At 34.6% G+C, this 16,331-nt stretch overlaps 1 protein-coding gene across 1 annotated transcript in view; it reads right to left on the reverse strand.

The window, feature by feature from the left end:
• LOC149580147 (calcium-dependent lipid-binding family protein) overlaps positions 1-15,226 on the reverse strand; it is a 321,232-nt gene extending 306,006 nt beyond the window's left edge. The window contains exons 1-2 of the mRNA XM_089789740.1: positions 14,940-15,226; positions 14,736-14,808 (exon numbers count right to left, since the gene is read on the reverse strand). Of these exons, the coding sequence (XP_089645866.1) occupies positions 14,736-14,750 (15 nt within the window). The 5' untranslated portion in view covers positions 14,751-14,808; positions 14,940-15,226. The remainder of the gene's footprint in view (positions 1-14,735; positions 14,809-14,939) is intronic.
• Between the last annotated feature and the right edge of the window lie 1,105 nt (positions 15,227-16,331).

A 16,331-nucleotide genomic window follows, 5' to 3' on the forward strand; every position in this document is an offset into this window, starting at 1 on the left:
TCATAGGAAATGTTGTAACAGTTGAATGCTTGGTTGGAACCAATGTTTTATACAAAATCTATCTCGCAATTATTACGAAGTCATTATTATTAACCTGGGTCTATTTCAGCATTAGGAAGAAGAAACCTAGATTTACCTTGTAATTAGGGTGGAATCCTATTAGCTATACCGTCGAGGGTGAAAAAGAGGAGAGTTTGTAGCTCCAAGTTCACCAGTGTTGTGAAAGAAAAGAAAAGATACCCTATGGCTAGTAAGTCAAAGACTAACATTAAGTGAATAAGAATTATTCCTATTCCTTCACAAGCCGTGATACCAATCTGGATTAGTGTGTGTAATTGACTGTTTGAATAGTAGTACTTGCACTAGTAAAACTTGGCCAAGGTACACTATATGTTGGTGATAGTTAATTCATTGGTACTAGATACACAATCGAGTCAGAGATCGTACTAATTAGGAGGGCCTATAGTGTGTGACCGACTTATTGTGTAGGACACAACCACCAGAAGTCAGTCAACCTTACCTCATGCTCATTTATAACCCCTGCAAAGGGTCGGGCTCACTTCGAGTACGAAGTGAGCAAGGGGGATCAGTTGATCCATGGATAGGTGGTAAAAATGCCCTGGTGATGTTCCCCCCAGGATATATGGGAGCTAAAAGGGAAACAGAATGGAAACACGTGCACTTGGAAGCAATAAGATACTTTATCTAGTTTTTCTGTTATATCCTTAAAATGTTATGTATCGTAATTAGTTTCATTTCTGTCCTTTCAGTTTTAAGCTCCTTGTAATCATAGTTCTTTAAAATAATAAAAAACTGTACCGTTGTCATTAAATACTTGAATTGGAATACTTAGATGTTGTTATGCAGTTCTTGCATGCACTTCAGTTTCTTATTAATACTGCTAGATTTTCCTGCTCGTTACATCCACGTAAAAGATGATTCTACAGAGGTACTAGTTTCCAGTAGTGCAAGCCAAAAGGGCTGGGCCTTTCATTTTTAAACATCTTGTAATTAGCAAAAGATAATTGAAAGAAAGATTTCAGTCCAGTATCCTCAAAAATTTAGATTTAAACAATTTATCTGTAATTAATTTGTTAAAGACTTCAGGAAATCATTGTGATAATTTAAAAAAGGCTTGAAAAGAAATTCTCCAAGTCATTATATGAGCAAAAAATAATTAGTCTTTCTATTTAGTGCAGAACTTCATATGGGTTTTCTTAAAATTATTCCTTAACCTCTGCATGTTTAGGCAAAATGCATGTGCGAAGCTAAAATGATTAAGTTTCATAACTTCACTTTGATTCAAGAACTGAAGAGTGCCACTAACTTTCATCAGTTTCACAGTGATTTACTCGCAGAAAACTCAACTGTGGATTTCTCAGCAGGTGACTCACCAACCAATTTTGCATCATGAGTTCATGCGAGTTGGTGAGTAACTCACTGATGTTTGAACTGTGGCTACATGTGACTCAATCTAAATGATTCAAATTATTCTGTTACCAGATTTTGAATTTTTATTTTCTCAAATTATTGAAGGCTTCCAAATTAAGTTCCAACAGGGCTGTGGTCAAAGCTGAATCTCTTATCATCGCCATTTATAGCAGTCAAACAAGTTTCCTACACAAGAGAAAACCTAACAAAGACATTTTTCATGTATTGCAGAATTACATATATCTTTATTCAAATTTAATCCTAATTTTAAACCAGTTATGTTTCATACATATATGCCAATAGTTATGATCAAGTTTGTTGAGCTACTTTTTAGAGCTTTAAGCTATCCACGGCAAAGGGGCTTTTTGAACCTCTGCATGATGTTTAATTTGGCCTTAAGTTTTATCCGTGTGTCTCTGCAGATGAGAAACATGGTTCAGGCTAGTTCAATCAATACAACTATTTCATAGCTCAATTATTCAAATTCTTCAATTACTGAATTTTATTTTCAAAAAATATCAGGATGATTCATGTTTACCTTCAACAGTTCCATGATCCCTCCAATTATTAAGCTTTATTTTTACAAATTTTCCATTTATTAAGAAATTTAGAATTTATTTCCCAAATCACGACTAAATATTTGCTAATTACTCGTCTAAATTCTCACAAAAATGACTTCGAGACAAATCAGTTTACAGTTAAAAAATACATATAAAGTACATGAAGTTCTAAAAATTGTGCCAATGTCATCTTCTATTCACTTTTACTTCTAAAACATTGTGGCTAGAATGTGAGCAGAAATGGATAAGAAGAAATATTATTTTATTTCACTCCTTTGCTTATGCAGCCTGACAATGAGTGGCCCCAGCTGCTCAACTGTCCTGCCACTAAATAAATTAACCCAAGAGTTAGCTGTCAAGATATTTACATGCATGTCTCTATCATCCTTGAAGGCATCAAACTCTAAAATGAAATGTTTTTCTGTTTCCACTTTCCCAGAATTGCGAAAAAAAAACTCTTTTCTCCCAAGCTTCTTCTGGTCTTTTCCAACAGCTGGTTTTATAATAACATTGATAAGAGTTAGTTCTTAACTAAGCAATAAGAATTTTGGCTCTCCAAGAGATATTGGCCCATAAGTAAGCTTTTTGATGATGATTACAAGTGGGATTAAACACTTCAGTACGATACTGCCTTTCTTCTTAGCCCTGTATCAAAAAATGCATGTGGAACTTACCCATAAGAAAGTCTTTATCTCTTTACTACACATGGGGATGTTCAAGTAAATATCTCATTTACATAATCATTTGCTCTTTTGTTGCATCCAAGAATTGTTAATTCTGTAACTTCGATATCATACTGATCTGATTGTGCAGATTGTACAGTTCTAATAAAGCATGAATTTCCTTTGGAGGGATTGGCCTCTTATTTAATCTAAGCTAATCAGCGTCTATTTTGGAAGATATTATAATGTGCTTATGCATAGTGTGTGTTAGTATCTTTACTAATTAATATATTTCCTTTTGAGAACGTCGATCTTGAAAAAGATATTTACTAATTATATTGGACCGACTTGGGAGGAGACATGTCCTTTCTAAGGACATGCCTCTTGAGTGCAATATATAGATGAGGTAAGGATAAGGTTAGAGGACACACAAGATACAATTAAGTCTGCTCCTCTACATTACTGCCTTGTACGATTTATTGCAGAGATAAGAACATTTCAGAATAGTAATTATACTATTGATTAAACTTCATATAAAGGTCTGTACATTCAAGACCATCTTCAGCAATACAGAAAGGTATTATCTCAGTCTGATTTATAGCAGAATTTGCAAAAACTTTATAGGGTATCAGAGCTCTGGTAGTCGAACCTAGGCTCTGCAAATTAAACGATTAAACTTTAAATATCTAGCAACATCCTTCTATCTTCAATGGCGAGCACAATCAGACCCAAGGACAGGTTTGATGGGAAAGAACACTTCTTTGTTTGGAAATTCAGAATTATGATGATTTTTGAAGACAATGGTGTGAAACAGTATGTTGATAAAGCATCCAAGCAACTTGATGTTCAACCTAATAAAACTATCTAGAGTAAAGGAAACAAGAAAGCCATGCAGATCATATTAGATGGAGTGAAAAATGAAATAGTACCTATGCTAATGAAACATCAAACAACATTTCATATGATGAATGCACTATTAAATGCATATGAGGTTAACAATGCAACTAGAACTCTTGCACTAAAAAGGCAATTAAATCATATACAAATAAAGAAGGGAGAATCTATGAACTCTTACTTCCTAAGGGTGGCTAGTCTAAGAGACAAACTTGCAAGTATAGGGACCATAATTGAAGACAAGGAACTAACACTTATGGCTATAGATGGGTTACCAGATTCATGGGAAACATTCTCACAAGGAGTAAGTGCTAGAGACAATCTTTCAGACTTTAATAGACATAAAGGAGATTGCTTGTAAGAAGAATCTAGGAAACTTAAGTAAGGAGGAAAATTGAAAATTGAAGATGAAGAACTTCATGTTCTCAACACAAACTCCTATAAAGGTAAGAAGAAGCACTTCAAGAAGAAGAAGAAGGGTAATCAAAGAAATGACAAACCTAAGAAAGATCTATCCAAAATTAAATGCTTCAAATGTGAAAAATTTGGACACTATAGATCTAATTGCCCTGAGAATACAAAGCAGCAAGTAAATTGTACAAACATTAGTAGGAAAGAAGAAAAATATGATCCTGAGAATCATGTATTGTATTCTACACTATCAAATGAAGTATCAAGCAAAACATGGGTAATTGATTGTGGATCATCTCGACAAATAAAAGGATACAAAGAAGCACTAGACTCTATATCAGAAGAAGTTGATGGTGAAGTTACCATCGGTGATAATTCCTCTCATTCAGTCAAAGAAATTGGAAAGTGCACCTTGAGACTGAAGTTGGGTAGTTCTCTACATCTCAAAAGAGTACTCTATGTACCAAGAATAAAAAGGATCTAATCTCTGTTACAGCACTTGAAAATGATGGACATAATGCTGCATTCATGGACGGTAAAGTAATGACCTAGTCTAAGAACTCTTCATTTAAGAAATCAAAGTTGATTGGTCAAAGAAAGGGATACTTGTATGAATTAAATACAAAACCTAATCAAACTATTCAAGCCTTAATTCATGAAGTTGACGATATAAATGAGATATCGCACAGAAGGTTAGGACATATAAATTTCAGAACCTTATCGACTATGGAGAAGATAGTTACTGGTCTACCTAAGTTGAATAAAGATCATTCAAGCATATGCAAAGGATGCACTCTAGGTAAGAACACCAAAAGTCCATTTCATGATAGCACTAGAAAAACTAACAATGTTTTGGAATTAGTCCACTCAAATTTCTGTGGACCTATGCTTGTTCCTTCTCTTGGAGGATTCTGGTACTATATACTTTTCATAGATGACTTCTCTTGGAAAACTTGGATTTACTTCTTAAAATGTAAAGAATCAGAAGAAATCCTTAAGAGATTTAAAGAATTCAAAACCTTAACTGAAAACTTATCAAGTCACAAAATTAGAACTCTTAGGACTGACAATGGAGGGGAATATACTTCAGATTTGTTTAAAGAGTTTTGTAAAGAAGCAAGAATTAAGGAGTATATTGTTCCTTATAACCCACAACAAAACGAGGTAGCAAAAAGGAAGAATAGACCTATTATAGAAGCAGCAAGAGCTATGATATTTGATCAAAATTTAGAATATTATCTTTGGGCAGAAGCCTCTTGTACTGCAATCTATATTCAAAACAGAATTCCTCACTCCCACCTTAGAGATAAAAACTCCTGAAGAAGTCTTTACTAAGATTAAACCTAATATAAGTCATCTTAAGATATTTGGGTGCCCAATATATATACATGTTCCAAAAGAAAAGAGAACTAAGTTAGAACCCTCCAGGAGGAAAGGTATTTTTGTCGGCTATAGTGAAACATCTAAAGCATATAGAATTTTCATACCCGGTCCGAAAAATATTGCACTTAGTAGGGATGTAATATTTGAAGAAGATTTAGCATTCAAAAGAGCTCTAAGTTCTGAAGATCCCTCTCCCTTACCTAGTTCTGAAGAAAATCATGAATATGAGTTTCAGAGGGAGAACACTGAAGAAATTAAAGATGAAATTTAAAATCTTAATCTTGAGGAAACTCAAAATCCAAAGAAAAGACCGCTTTGAGCCATTAAGGCTGTAAAGGAAGCAAAAGACTTCGCTGCACCATCTAGAACCTTCAAAGAAAGCAAAAGACCCAAAAGATTTTCTAGTTATGCAGCAAACATGAGTGATTTATCTAAATCAGAACCAACCAATGTTTTCAGATGCTATTAAACATACAGCTTGGAAGGATGCTATGACAAAAGAATACCAATCCATTATTAAGAATGATGTTTGGGAAATTGTTCCAATGCCTAAAGGAAAATCTATTGTTTCTTCTAAATGGATATTTAAAATCAAGCATGCTGCTAACGGTAGCATTGAAAAATATAAAGCTAGATTCGTAGCCAGGGGATTCCCTCAGAAAGAGGGAATTGATTATAAAGAAACTTTTGCTCCAGTTGCCAGATACACCTCTGTAAGAGCAGTCCTAGCTATTGCAGCATCGAAAAGATGGAAAGTACATCAGATGGATGTAAAAACAACATTTATGAATGGAAAGATTACAAGGGTATATTTGGAACAACCTAAAGGATTTGAAACTCATAACCCTAAAGTCTTTGTTTGCATGCTCAAGAAAGCTCTTTATGGGCTTAAACAGGCTCCAAGGGCATGTTATGAAAAAATTGATAAATATCTCTCCAATTTAGGATTCTCCGAGAATGAAGTTGATCCAAATCTCTATTATATAAAGGATAAAGATGATATGATAATTTTGATACTATATGTTGATGATTTACTAATTACAGGTGATGATCATCTTATAGATCAATGCAAGAAAGATCCAATCAGAGAATTTGAAATGAAAGATTTAGGACTCCTTCATTACTTCCTAGAACTAGAAGTATGGCAGAATTCTAACATCATCATACTTGATCAAGGAAAGTGTACATTAGACATCTTGAAGAGATTTGGAATGTGGAACTGTCGGCCTATGTCTTCTCCAATAGAGACTAATCTACGTAAACTTAAGGAAGCAACAGTAGAATCACCCTCCATAGATTCTACTCTTTATAGACAGATGATTGGGTCTCTTATGTACTTGGTAAATACAAGACTTGATATTTGCTATGATGTTAATGCTTTAATTCAGTTTATGTGTGAGCCAAAGGAGATTCACGTAGTTGCAGTCAAACATATAATGAGATACTTACAAGGCACTCTTAAGCTTGGGCTCACGTATGAGAAAGTTGACTTGAACCTACATGGGTACGCAAACTCAAGTTGGGCTGGAAGTGTTGCTGATAGGAAAAGCACTTCAAGATGTTTCAATTTAGGCTCAGCGATAATATCTTGGATATGCAAAAGGCAGGCATTAGTAGCACAAAGTTCCACAGAGGCTGAATACATTGCTGCAGCAACGGCCTCTCGGGAGTCAGTTTGGCTCAGAAAGTTACTTGTGGGATTATTTGGTAAACCCATGAATCTTACTATTATTCATTGTGATAATCAAAGTTCCATCAAGCTTTACGTGTTCCAATTTTTCATGACAAGTCCAAGCATATTGAAATTCCTTACAATTATGTAACAAATATGGTAGACAGGAATAATGTAAAAATAGAATACATATGCACTACAAATCAAACAGCAGATATTCTTACAACACCTCTCTCTCAAGTGAAGATAGATCACTTCAGGAAAGACTTGGTATGGTTAAATTGTAATACATTTGTATTTTTTAATTATTAATAATTTTGATTTAAAATTATTATTGTCAAGCTATTGATTATTATGGGCTTCGCCATTTGTATTCATTATATGAGAGGTGACGATCTCTAAGATAATGAACACTTGTATAAAAGACATTATGAGAGATGACAATCTCTTAGATAATGTGCTGAACGGTAGAGATCTACTGTTAGATCTAGATGAGTTCAAGATCAGAGTGTGATACAGACATTTATATGCCTATGAGTCACAACTTAGATAAGGAAGAATTTAATCATTCTTTGGAGTTTATCCTGTGAACTAGTAGATCTTAACTCAGTAAACTGGTAGATCTTAACTCAGGATCATATTGTGATATAGGTCTACCACTACCTATGAGTCACAACTTGAATAAAGGAAAAATTTAATCGTTCTCCAGATTTTATCCTGTATATTGCATTCCATGTAATTTTGTTATCACAAGTATAAGTGATAAGTCATATCACAAGTATAAGTGATAAGTCATATCACAGGCATAGATATATGACAGTATCATGTGTTCAAAGATACCACGTGCTTAGAAAGATTCAGATAGATATAGAGTTTTAATCTATGCTTATTCATCTTAATTGATGATGCTAGATATGTAATCTCTCAGTATGATTATCAAGTTAAGAGGGAGTGTTAATTCTGTAACTTCGATCTCATACTGATCTGATTGTACAAATCGTACAGTTCTAATAAAGCATGAATTTCCTTTGCAGGGATTGGCCTCTTATTTAATCTAACCTAATCGGCATCTATTTTGGAAGATATTATAATGTGTTTATGCATAGTGCTAGTTTGTATCTTTACTAATTAACATATTTCCTTTGAGAATGTCGATCTTGGAAAAGATATTTACTAATTATATTGGGCCGACTTGGGAGGAGATATGTCCTTTCTAAGGACATGCCTCTTGAGTGCAATATATAGATGAGGTAAGGATGAGGTTAGAAGACACACAAGATACAATTAAGTCTGCTCCTCTACATTATTGCCTTGTATGATTTATTGCAGAGATAAGAACATTTCAGAATAGTAATTATACTATTGATTAAACTTCATATAACGGTTTGTACATTCAAGACCATCTTCAGCAATACATAAAGGTATTATCTCAGTCTGATTTATAGCAGAATTTGCAGAAACTTTACAACAATGCCATTGAAAACAACCTTAGGTCATCTGCCCTCTTCCATTTACTGAATTCTTTTCTTTTTTTTAATTATGAATCGGACCATAGCAATTGTCTCGATAAGAGCAGTCCTGACTTCACATAACATGATATCATAACGTAAAGGGACTGCACTTTTAATTTTGAACTTATTTGTAATCAAGTGTTTTATTAATTTTTTGAACCCACACCTGACAACTTTAAAAAGGTAAGAAAATTTATACTTCATAATTCCATTTAGCTTTGAGTAATTTAAAACCGATGTGTCTATGAATTGGTAAGTTCAAGCTAAGATAAAAATTTGCAAGCACATCAAACCTAAGTCTTTCAAATTTCCTTCTTATTTGAACTTTATTATTAAAAAATATCTAAGTTGCCGGATTCAGACCCTGGAGCTCGGGTCCGGGTCCGGATTCAAGCCCAGGTCCACGACGGGTCCAGGCAGGGTCCGTGTTTTGGCCTGTGGGTCTGCCCGAGTCCATGCCGTTGCGGACCCGGGTGAATCCAGGCAGACCCGCGGCAGGTGGGGCCAAAAAGTGGCCCAAAAAAGCATTAAAAATATTTTATTTTTATTTTTTTTGCCAAACCCTAAAGTAAGGCCTATTAGATGCATTTCATTCATCTAATCTCTCATTTGCTTTGTCATTTTGCTCTCTCATTTTGGTGTAGCCATTTTGCAAGTTTGAAGAGAAGGTTGTAGAGATTGTTTGTGGAGTCTCAAATCCTTCAAATAATCAATGCTAAGTGTTCCAAGTATGCATCTGATCCTTCCTTTTGCTTCTTTCATAATTTGTTTTTAGATTTTTTTTTTTAATTTATTGTTCTAAATTTTTATCAAGTTTTGTATAAGTTTTGAAATATTTTTTTAAATTTGTTTTTACAGATTGCAAGAATCCAAGAATGAGTAGTCAGGGTTCAGTGGGTGGGGTGGGATCCCAAAGATTTAAAATTGATAAAGACTCTTCTTTGTGGAAGTATACAACAAGAATTGAGCAATGTGCTGGTGGGGGAGGGTATATATGGAAATGCAATTTTTGCTAAAACCAATATAGAAGCTCCTATTACCGGGTTAAACATCATTTGATAGGTCCACCAGGTCAAGGGATTTCCATGTGTGAGGGGCCCCCAGAGAGAGGTAAAAAAGGGTTGCCAGCTCCTCAAATAGCAAGCATGTTAAAAGAACAACAAGAGGTTGATAGGTTAGTGGCAAAGGCAAAAAAAGATAAGTCAAAGCAAAAACCACCAACACCACCCTCTCAAACAATCAGTAGACCACATCCCTTCCTACCTACCCCATCCGTGGATGAAGATGAAATAGAAACACCCACATCCCGCAAGAGAGGCCCATTAGATACGGCATTTGAAAATGACAAGAGAGAAATTGCTGACATAAAGATTGGGCGTTGCCTCATTACAAATGGTGTTTCATTCAATCTAGTGAGATTCCCTTATTGGAGAGAGATGGTAAAAGCAATAAATGATGCACCTCATGGTTACCGATCCCCTGGATATGAAAAGTTGAGAACCACCATATTGCATAAGGAGAGAAAGAACGTAGAAAACCTCCTCAAACCAATAAGAGATTCTTGGATCCAAACAGGGGTGAGCATCGTCTCTGATGGATGGAAAGATTGCAAAAACCATCCATTAATAAATGTGATTTCTGTTTGCCCCAAGGGGGCAATGTTTTTTAAGGCGGTTGATTGTGAAAGGCAAGTAACGGATGCAAATTTTATTGCCCAACTTCTCATTGAATCCATAGAGTCTGTGGGAGCTGACAATGTTGTCCAAGTAATAACGGACAATGCTAAAGTTTGTAAGGCTGCAGGTGCTTTGGTAATAGCACGATATGAGCATATCTTTTGGACACCATGCACTTTCCACACCTTGAACTTGGTGATGAAAACAATGGGGAGCCAAATTGAATGGATGAAAAATGTGTATGAGGAGGGTGAGCAGATCCAAATATTTGTGACAAACCACCATATGTCACAAGCAATTTTCAAAACTTTCTCCCGCTTGGAATTATTGAAGGTAAATTTTAAACTTTATTTAGCTTCATTTATCATTTTAATTTTTGTGTCATACTTTACAAAATTTAATACATATTCTTAAATTTTTGTGTTATCAACTTATCATATTAACTTACAGTTTGAATTAACATGGTAATAGGTTGCTGAAACAAGGTTTGCTTCACACACAATCGTCCTTAGATGACTTGTGAGGGTGAAAGAGGCATTGGGTCAAATGGTTATTAGCAACAAATGGGGTGGATGGAAGCAAGTTGATACAGAAAAGGCCAAAACTGTGAAGGATTTGATTGTGAGTGATGATTTTTGGAATAGGGTGGAATATGCATTAGAACTCACCGAGCCCATCATGTCTATGCTTCAGTATGCCAACATGAATGAGCCTTGTTTGGGAAACATATATGATGCCATGGACTCCATGCTAGAAAGAATGAAATCAGTAAGTTTAAATTTTTATACAATACTTTATCCTTGTTTATTGAGAGATTTTGATTTTTGATTTTAATTAAGTTATTAACACTACATCAAGATAACTTACATGTACATCATTTGACATCCCAAGTCATTCAGAGGAGAGAGCAGGATCCTGATACCTTGCACACTAAGGTGGAGAAAATTGTTCTACATCGTTGGAACAAGATGACTACACCTTTACACCTCATGGCATATGCACTTTCTCCCAGATATTATAGCAATGAGATACTTGCTATTCCTGGTAGAGTGGCACCATATAGAGATCCTGAAGTTGCTGATTGGGTATAAGAGGGCACTTAACAGGCTCTTTAGTGATCCTAATGTGGCATCAAATGTTAGGAGAGAGTTTGTTGATTTTGTCTCGGGCAAAACTGCAGAACCTGATGCAATCAATGACCAAAGTAGATTGGATGCCATTGGATGGTGGTACTTATATGAGGAAAGTTACATGTACCTCCAACCTCTTGCCATTAAGATCTTATCACAAGTATGTATTTAAGTTTTTTTCCTTTTCTTATGGCCACTTAGCTTGTCGAATTAGCACTCTTAAATTCCTATTGTATTGTAAAATTACTTAGCTAATTTTTTAAAATTTGTTGGTTGTCTCTCTAGGTTGCGAGCTCTTCTGTTGCTGAGCAGAATTGGAGTACATACTCCTTTATCCACTCAGTGAAGCGTAACCGGTTGGGTTCGAAGAAAGCAGAGGACTTGGTATTTATTCACAACAACTGGCGCCTCCTATCATGCAAGGATCCAGGATATAAGAAGGGACCAGAGAAGTTGTGGGATGTACTACCTGAGACTTCTGACTTGGATATGACTGTCCAAGATATATCTAGAATTGCCTTGCTAGATGTTGAGGAGGACGAGGAGGAGGATGTGGCTACATCTGGGGCTAGTGGAACCGGTTTGGATTCCAATGATGAGGAAAATGTCAATGATATAGATGAGGATGAAGCCATTGATCCCTCGTATTTTGATGACCCATTTGACCCTTGAAGGGCATTTGCATCTTTGATAAACTATGTTTAAACATTTGTCATTGACTCATTGAGTCATTTATGATTTATCACCATGTTTCACAGTTTCAAACTTTATTAAGTCATAATTTATTATCTACCAATCTAATGAAGTAGTCTATGTTTTGAAATTCCATTTTGCATTTTAGTAAATCAATGTATGATTTTATTTACAACATTAGCATAGATTAATGAGTGAGTATTTAATGTTTATCTTTGACATTTGGCATTGATCAATAATCATGTAACATTGATATATTCATACTATGGAATGACTTAGTTTTACTTTTACAACTATGTGAGTTTTTATTATTTTTTGCATATATATATATATATATATACTCACGAACCCAAATGGGGAAAAAAAAAATTCCGAACCCACGAACCCGAATCCGTCCCCGAACTCGAATCGGCAACTTAGAAAAATATCCCTTCAAAGGTAATTTTTATCAGTTACATTATTTTTATTTTTAATTAGACAATTATTATGTCAGTATTTCTGCACGTTGGCTGAAATTCAAACTAGGGCTACTGAAATGATCATAAAAGTACTTTGAACCTAATATTTTCAAAGCCTCCAAACGCTTGGATGTCAATTTCAGCAAATTCTCCATGCAAGGCGCAACAGTTTATCTCGTGGTAGTTTTACTAGTGATTTTGTGTCCAAGTCTAATGGTGGACATTTGATTGTTTTGGATGTATCAGTCCTTGATGGGTGTTAGAAGTGTTGGGTGGAATCCCTCATCATGTTGTCCAAGCAGACAGGCCTGGTTATGCCCAAGCCACCAACTAAAGGAAAATGCAGCATATTCTCTGGTTATTTCAAATCCGTCATCAACAGTCAAACTGTAGCACATGCATAAATAGTAGCATATTGACCAAAATTTCTTCAAAACCAATCCCGCACATGACACGAGGACTTCAAAGTTCAAACCTAAAATTTTAATATCCTCAACTTACTTCATTTTGACAAAACACTACACTTGAAAGATTCACATCTACCAGAACAAATGTTAAATGTCAAATACTCCTAACATCGGCCAAGGTGAAATTGTGTAGGTTTCATGAGACCATTCTTCTGGAAACAGGAACCACCCCCTTCACTAGTGTTTTTTTTCTTTTTTCCTTTTTTACTCTTGGTAGTTTTACTAGTAATTTTGTGTCCAAGTCTAATGGTGAACATTTGATTGTTTTGGATGTATCGGTCCTTGATGGGTGTTAGAAGTGTTGGGGGGAATCCCTCGTCATGTTGTCCAAGCAGACAGGCCTGGTTATGCCCAAGCCACCAACTAAAGGAAAAAGCATCTTATTCTCTGGCTATTTCAAATCTGTCATCAACAGTCAAACTGTAGCACATGTATAACTAGCAGCACATTGACCAAAATTTCTTCAAAACCAATCCCACACATGACACGAGGACTTCAAAGTTCAAACCTAAAATTTTAATATCCTCAACTTACTTCATTTGGACAAAACACTACACTTGAAAGATTCACATCTACCACAACAAATGTTAAATGTCAAATACTCCTAACATCTGCCAAGGTGAAACTTGTGTAGATTTCATAAGACCATTCTTCTGGAAACAGGAACCACCCCTTCAATAGTGTTTTCTTTTTCTTTTTTTAAAGATTCGTAAGCAGCCGGAGTCAAGGTTAACTATTATTATTTTTAGTGATTAATTATTATGATTATAGTTAAGCTCGAGTAGATTCGAAACCAAGGCTTCCTGAGAAGAGGCTCACAATTTATGATTGTGTTGTAGGCTCTTTGCCTTTCAGTTGTGTTTTTTTCATCTACAATCTCTTATTTGCATTAAGTGATTTTAGATTGATGTCTCTGAAAATTGAATTGGGATCAAGTTAACGTGAGTGTAAACTTCTGCAATTTTCCCATTATTGAACTTCATCTTCAGCAATTATTCACTGGCGCAAATTCTACTATTGATAAACCAATATAAATCACAGTCGAGAATGTTTATCATTTGTCCAACTTATTGAAAATGAAACAATTGCAGACGATAAATCACTTTAAAGACTAACACATTTACACTTACGCGAGGCTGGATCAATATACCAGTATTATCTGTTACTCAAAAATGCCCTATAGCTTCCGGAAGAAGAAACAGTGGTATGTAAATAAATATGATCTTGTTTTGTGAGAGCTGCTCAAAAAGTCAGTTTTTGTTATCTCTCGCCTATTGCAATATTATATCTAAGGAATTAGCGTCTGCAAATTGGCCATGTTCAGGTATGACCACAAAGCACAAACACATCATGTCTAAAATATGAATTTCTCTAGTTATTTGATTTTAATTTTTCAAACATCCCTTCCAAATCGATCTTTTCAGTGCCGCATAGTTTCGCATTCATTCTTCGAGCATATTTCTAACAAAATCATTACAAATTGCACAATGTTCGAAATATATCACTTACTTTGATCCGTTCCCTGTCGATAAGTCGAATAGAAAGACCAGGCACGTTGAAACTTAACCAAATCATACAGTTGATCCTAGTAAAACGTTGTAATTTAAGAAATACAACACTCTCTATATAATAGTATAGTTCATATTTACCAATTCTCAAATTATTTGAACTCAGTTTTAAAACGGCCCTGCTAATTATGATAATTACTAGTTTAAATTTGAATACAAAGTCGGAAATATGATAACGAACACACACCACTTAACTGAAAAAATACTATTCAAACTTACGTGAGCTTCGAACATCGTGACAATGTCTCCAGCTATTGCAAGGGCACCAAATCACCTTATCATCCTCCAATATCTGGTATTGTACAAAATCATTCACAAATCGAATTGGAAGGATACCACTCCCAGTAAAATCCAAAACTGATCTAGAATAGCTTAAAGTCGGAAAATCAAAAAGCATCTGAGGTAACGCCTGGTCTAAATTACCCTCAAAGGGCCGCCAAAAACCCTGAAGACAATTTCTGGAATGCCGAACGGAAATAGTTTGATTAAAACAAAATCTGAAAAATATTTTGGCAAGAGCGGTGCCGGCGACAAAGTCTGGATGAAAAATCTTCCTTCCTAGGTGTTGAGCAAAGCGATTTGTTTCTTGTTTTGTCGCGGTTTAATGACCGCCGATGTAGAAATGCGTGGCATTGACGTCGCCTTCAAAATCGACGGAATTTAGCAGAGGCCTTTCCACGTTGTAGGGAACAAGTCTCGATTTTCGTTTTCATCTAGCACTCTATGCGCCTTTCTAGTCAAGAAGTCGTGGGTTCCAGTCGCGGGGAACGGGAAATAAAAATAACAAATTGGGATGGAATTATGATACATGTAAAAAGATCAAACATTTACCTCTTGTTCAGTTAGGATTGTTTGACACCTTTTTATTTTAGAGCTAAAGTCACTCAGTTGATTCTTATTATACTTTAACTGTGAGTTTGATTAATTATTTAGAGTAAGGAGTAATGAGTATTATATATTATTTTGATTAATTAATTACAAAAGGAGTACTGATTTGGATTAATTTAAAGTTATAAAATAGTAAAATGTTAGATTCTAATTATAGAAATCAAATGAAGAGGGGTGGGATATTTAGTATGAATGGAAAGAAAGAAAAAAAATTATTTTAATGTTTGTAAGGTTAAGGATAGTTTACGGGATTAGATCATCTAGAGAGTGAATAGCATTTTAATATTTTTATTATATAAATTGATGATGAGTGTTTATAATTGTTAAATGTTAGTTTGTTAAATAAATGAACTTGAGAGTTAGATGACAAGATATTTATAAAATTCTTTTGGTAGAAAGTTGTTTATTGTCTTTCAGATGTTTGGTAGAGCTTTTACCATGGATGGGCTCCCTTTGTACTTTGTTGGATCACTGCCTTGTTTAACACTCAGTTTTCACTGTAATGTTACACTATGGTCTTACATTATGAATGACTTGGTTCATTTAAAGTTTATACTCACTGGGGTATGCCCCTTTTATGTCTGTATAATATAGAACTTCAGTCCCGGACTAGAGTGGAGGTTTTCTTTTTTCGTTCTTTCCTACCAGTGCATAGTTGAACTAAGTAACATGATACTTCATATTTATTCATTTAATATGATTAAAAGGCTTCGGCCTTATTGATCAAAATATATATATATATATATATATATATATATATATATATATATATATATATATATATATATATATATATATATATATATATATATATATATATATATATATATATATATATATATATATATAACTATTTTTAAAGGAATCGCACTCTAAATTTAAATGTTTTAATGTTTTCACTCGAATGGAAGTGCAAATAATACACTC

This window comes from Cupressus sempervirens, chromosome 1 (genome assembly GCF_028749045.1).
Source record: "Cupressus sempervirens isolate cs-2001-9-10 chromosome 1, ASM2874904v1, whole genome shotgun sequence".
In the NCBI taxonomy this organism is placed as follows: domain Eukaryota; kingdom Viridiplantae; phylum Streptophyta; class Pinopsida; order Cupressales; family Cupressaceae; genus Cupressus; species Cupressus sempervirens.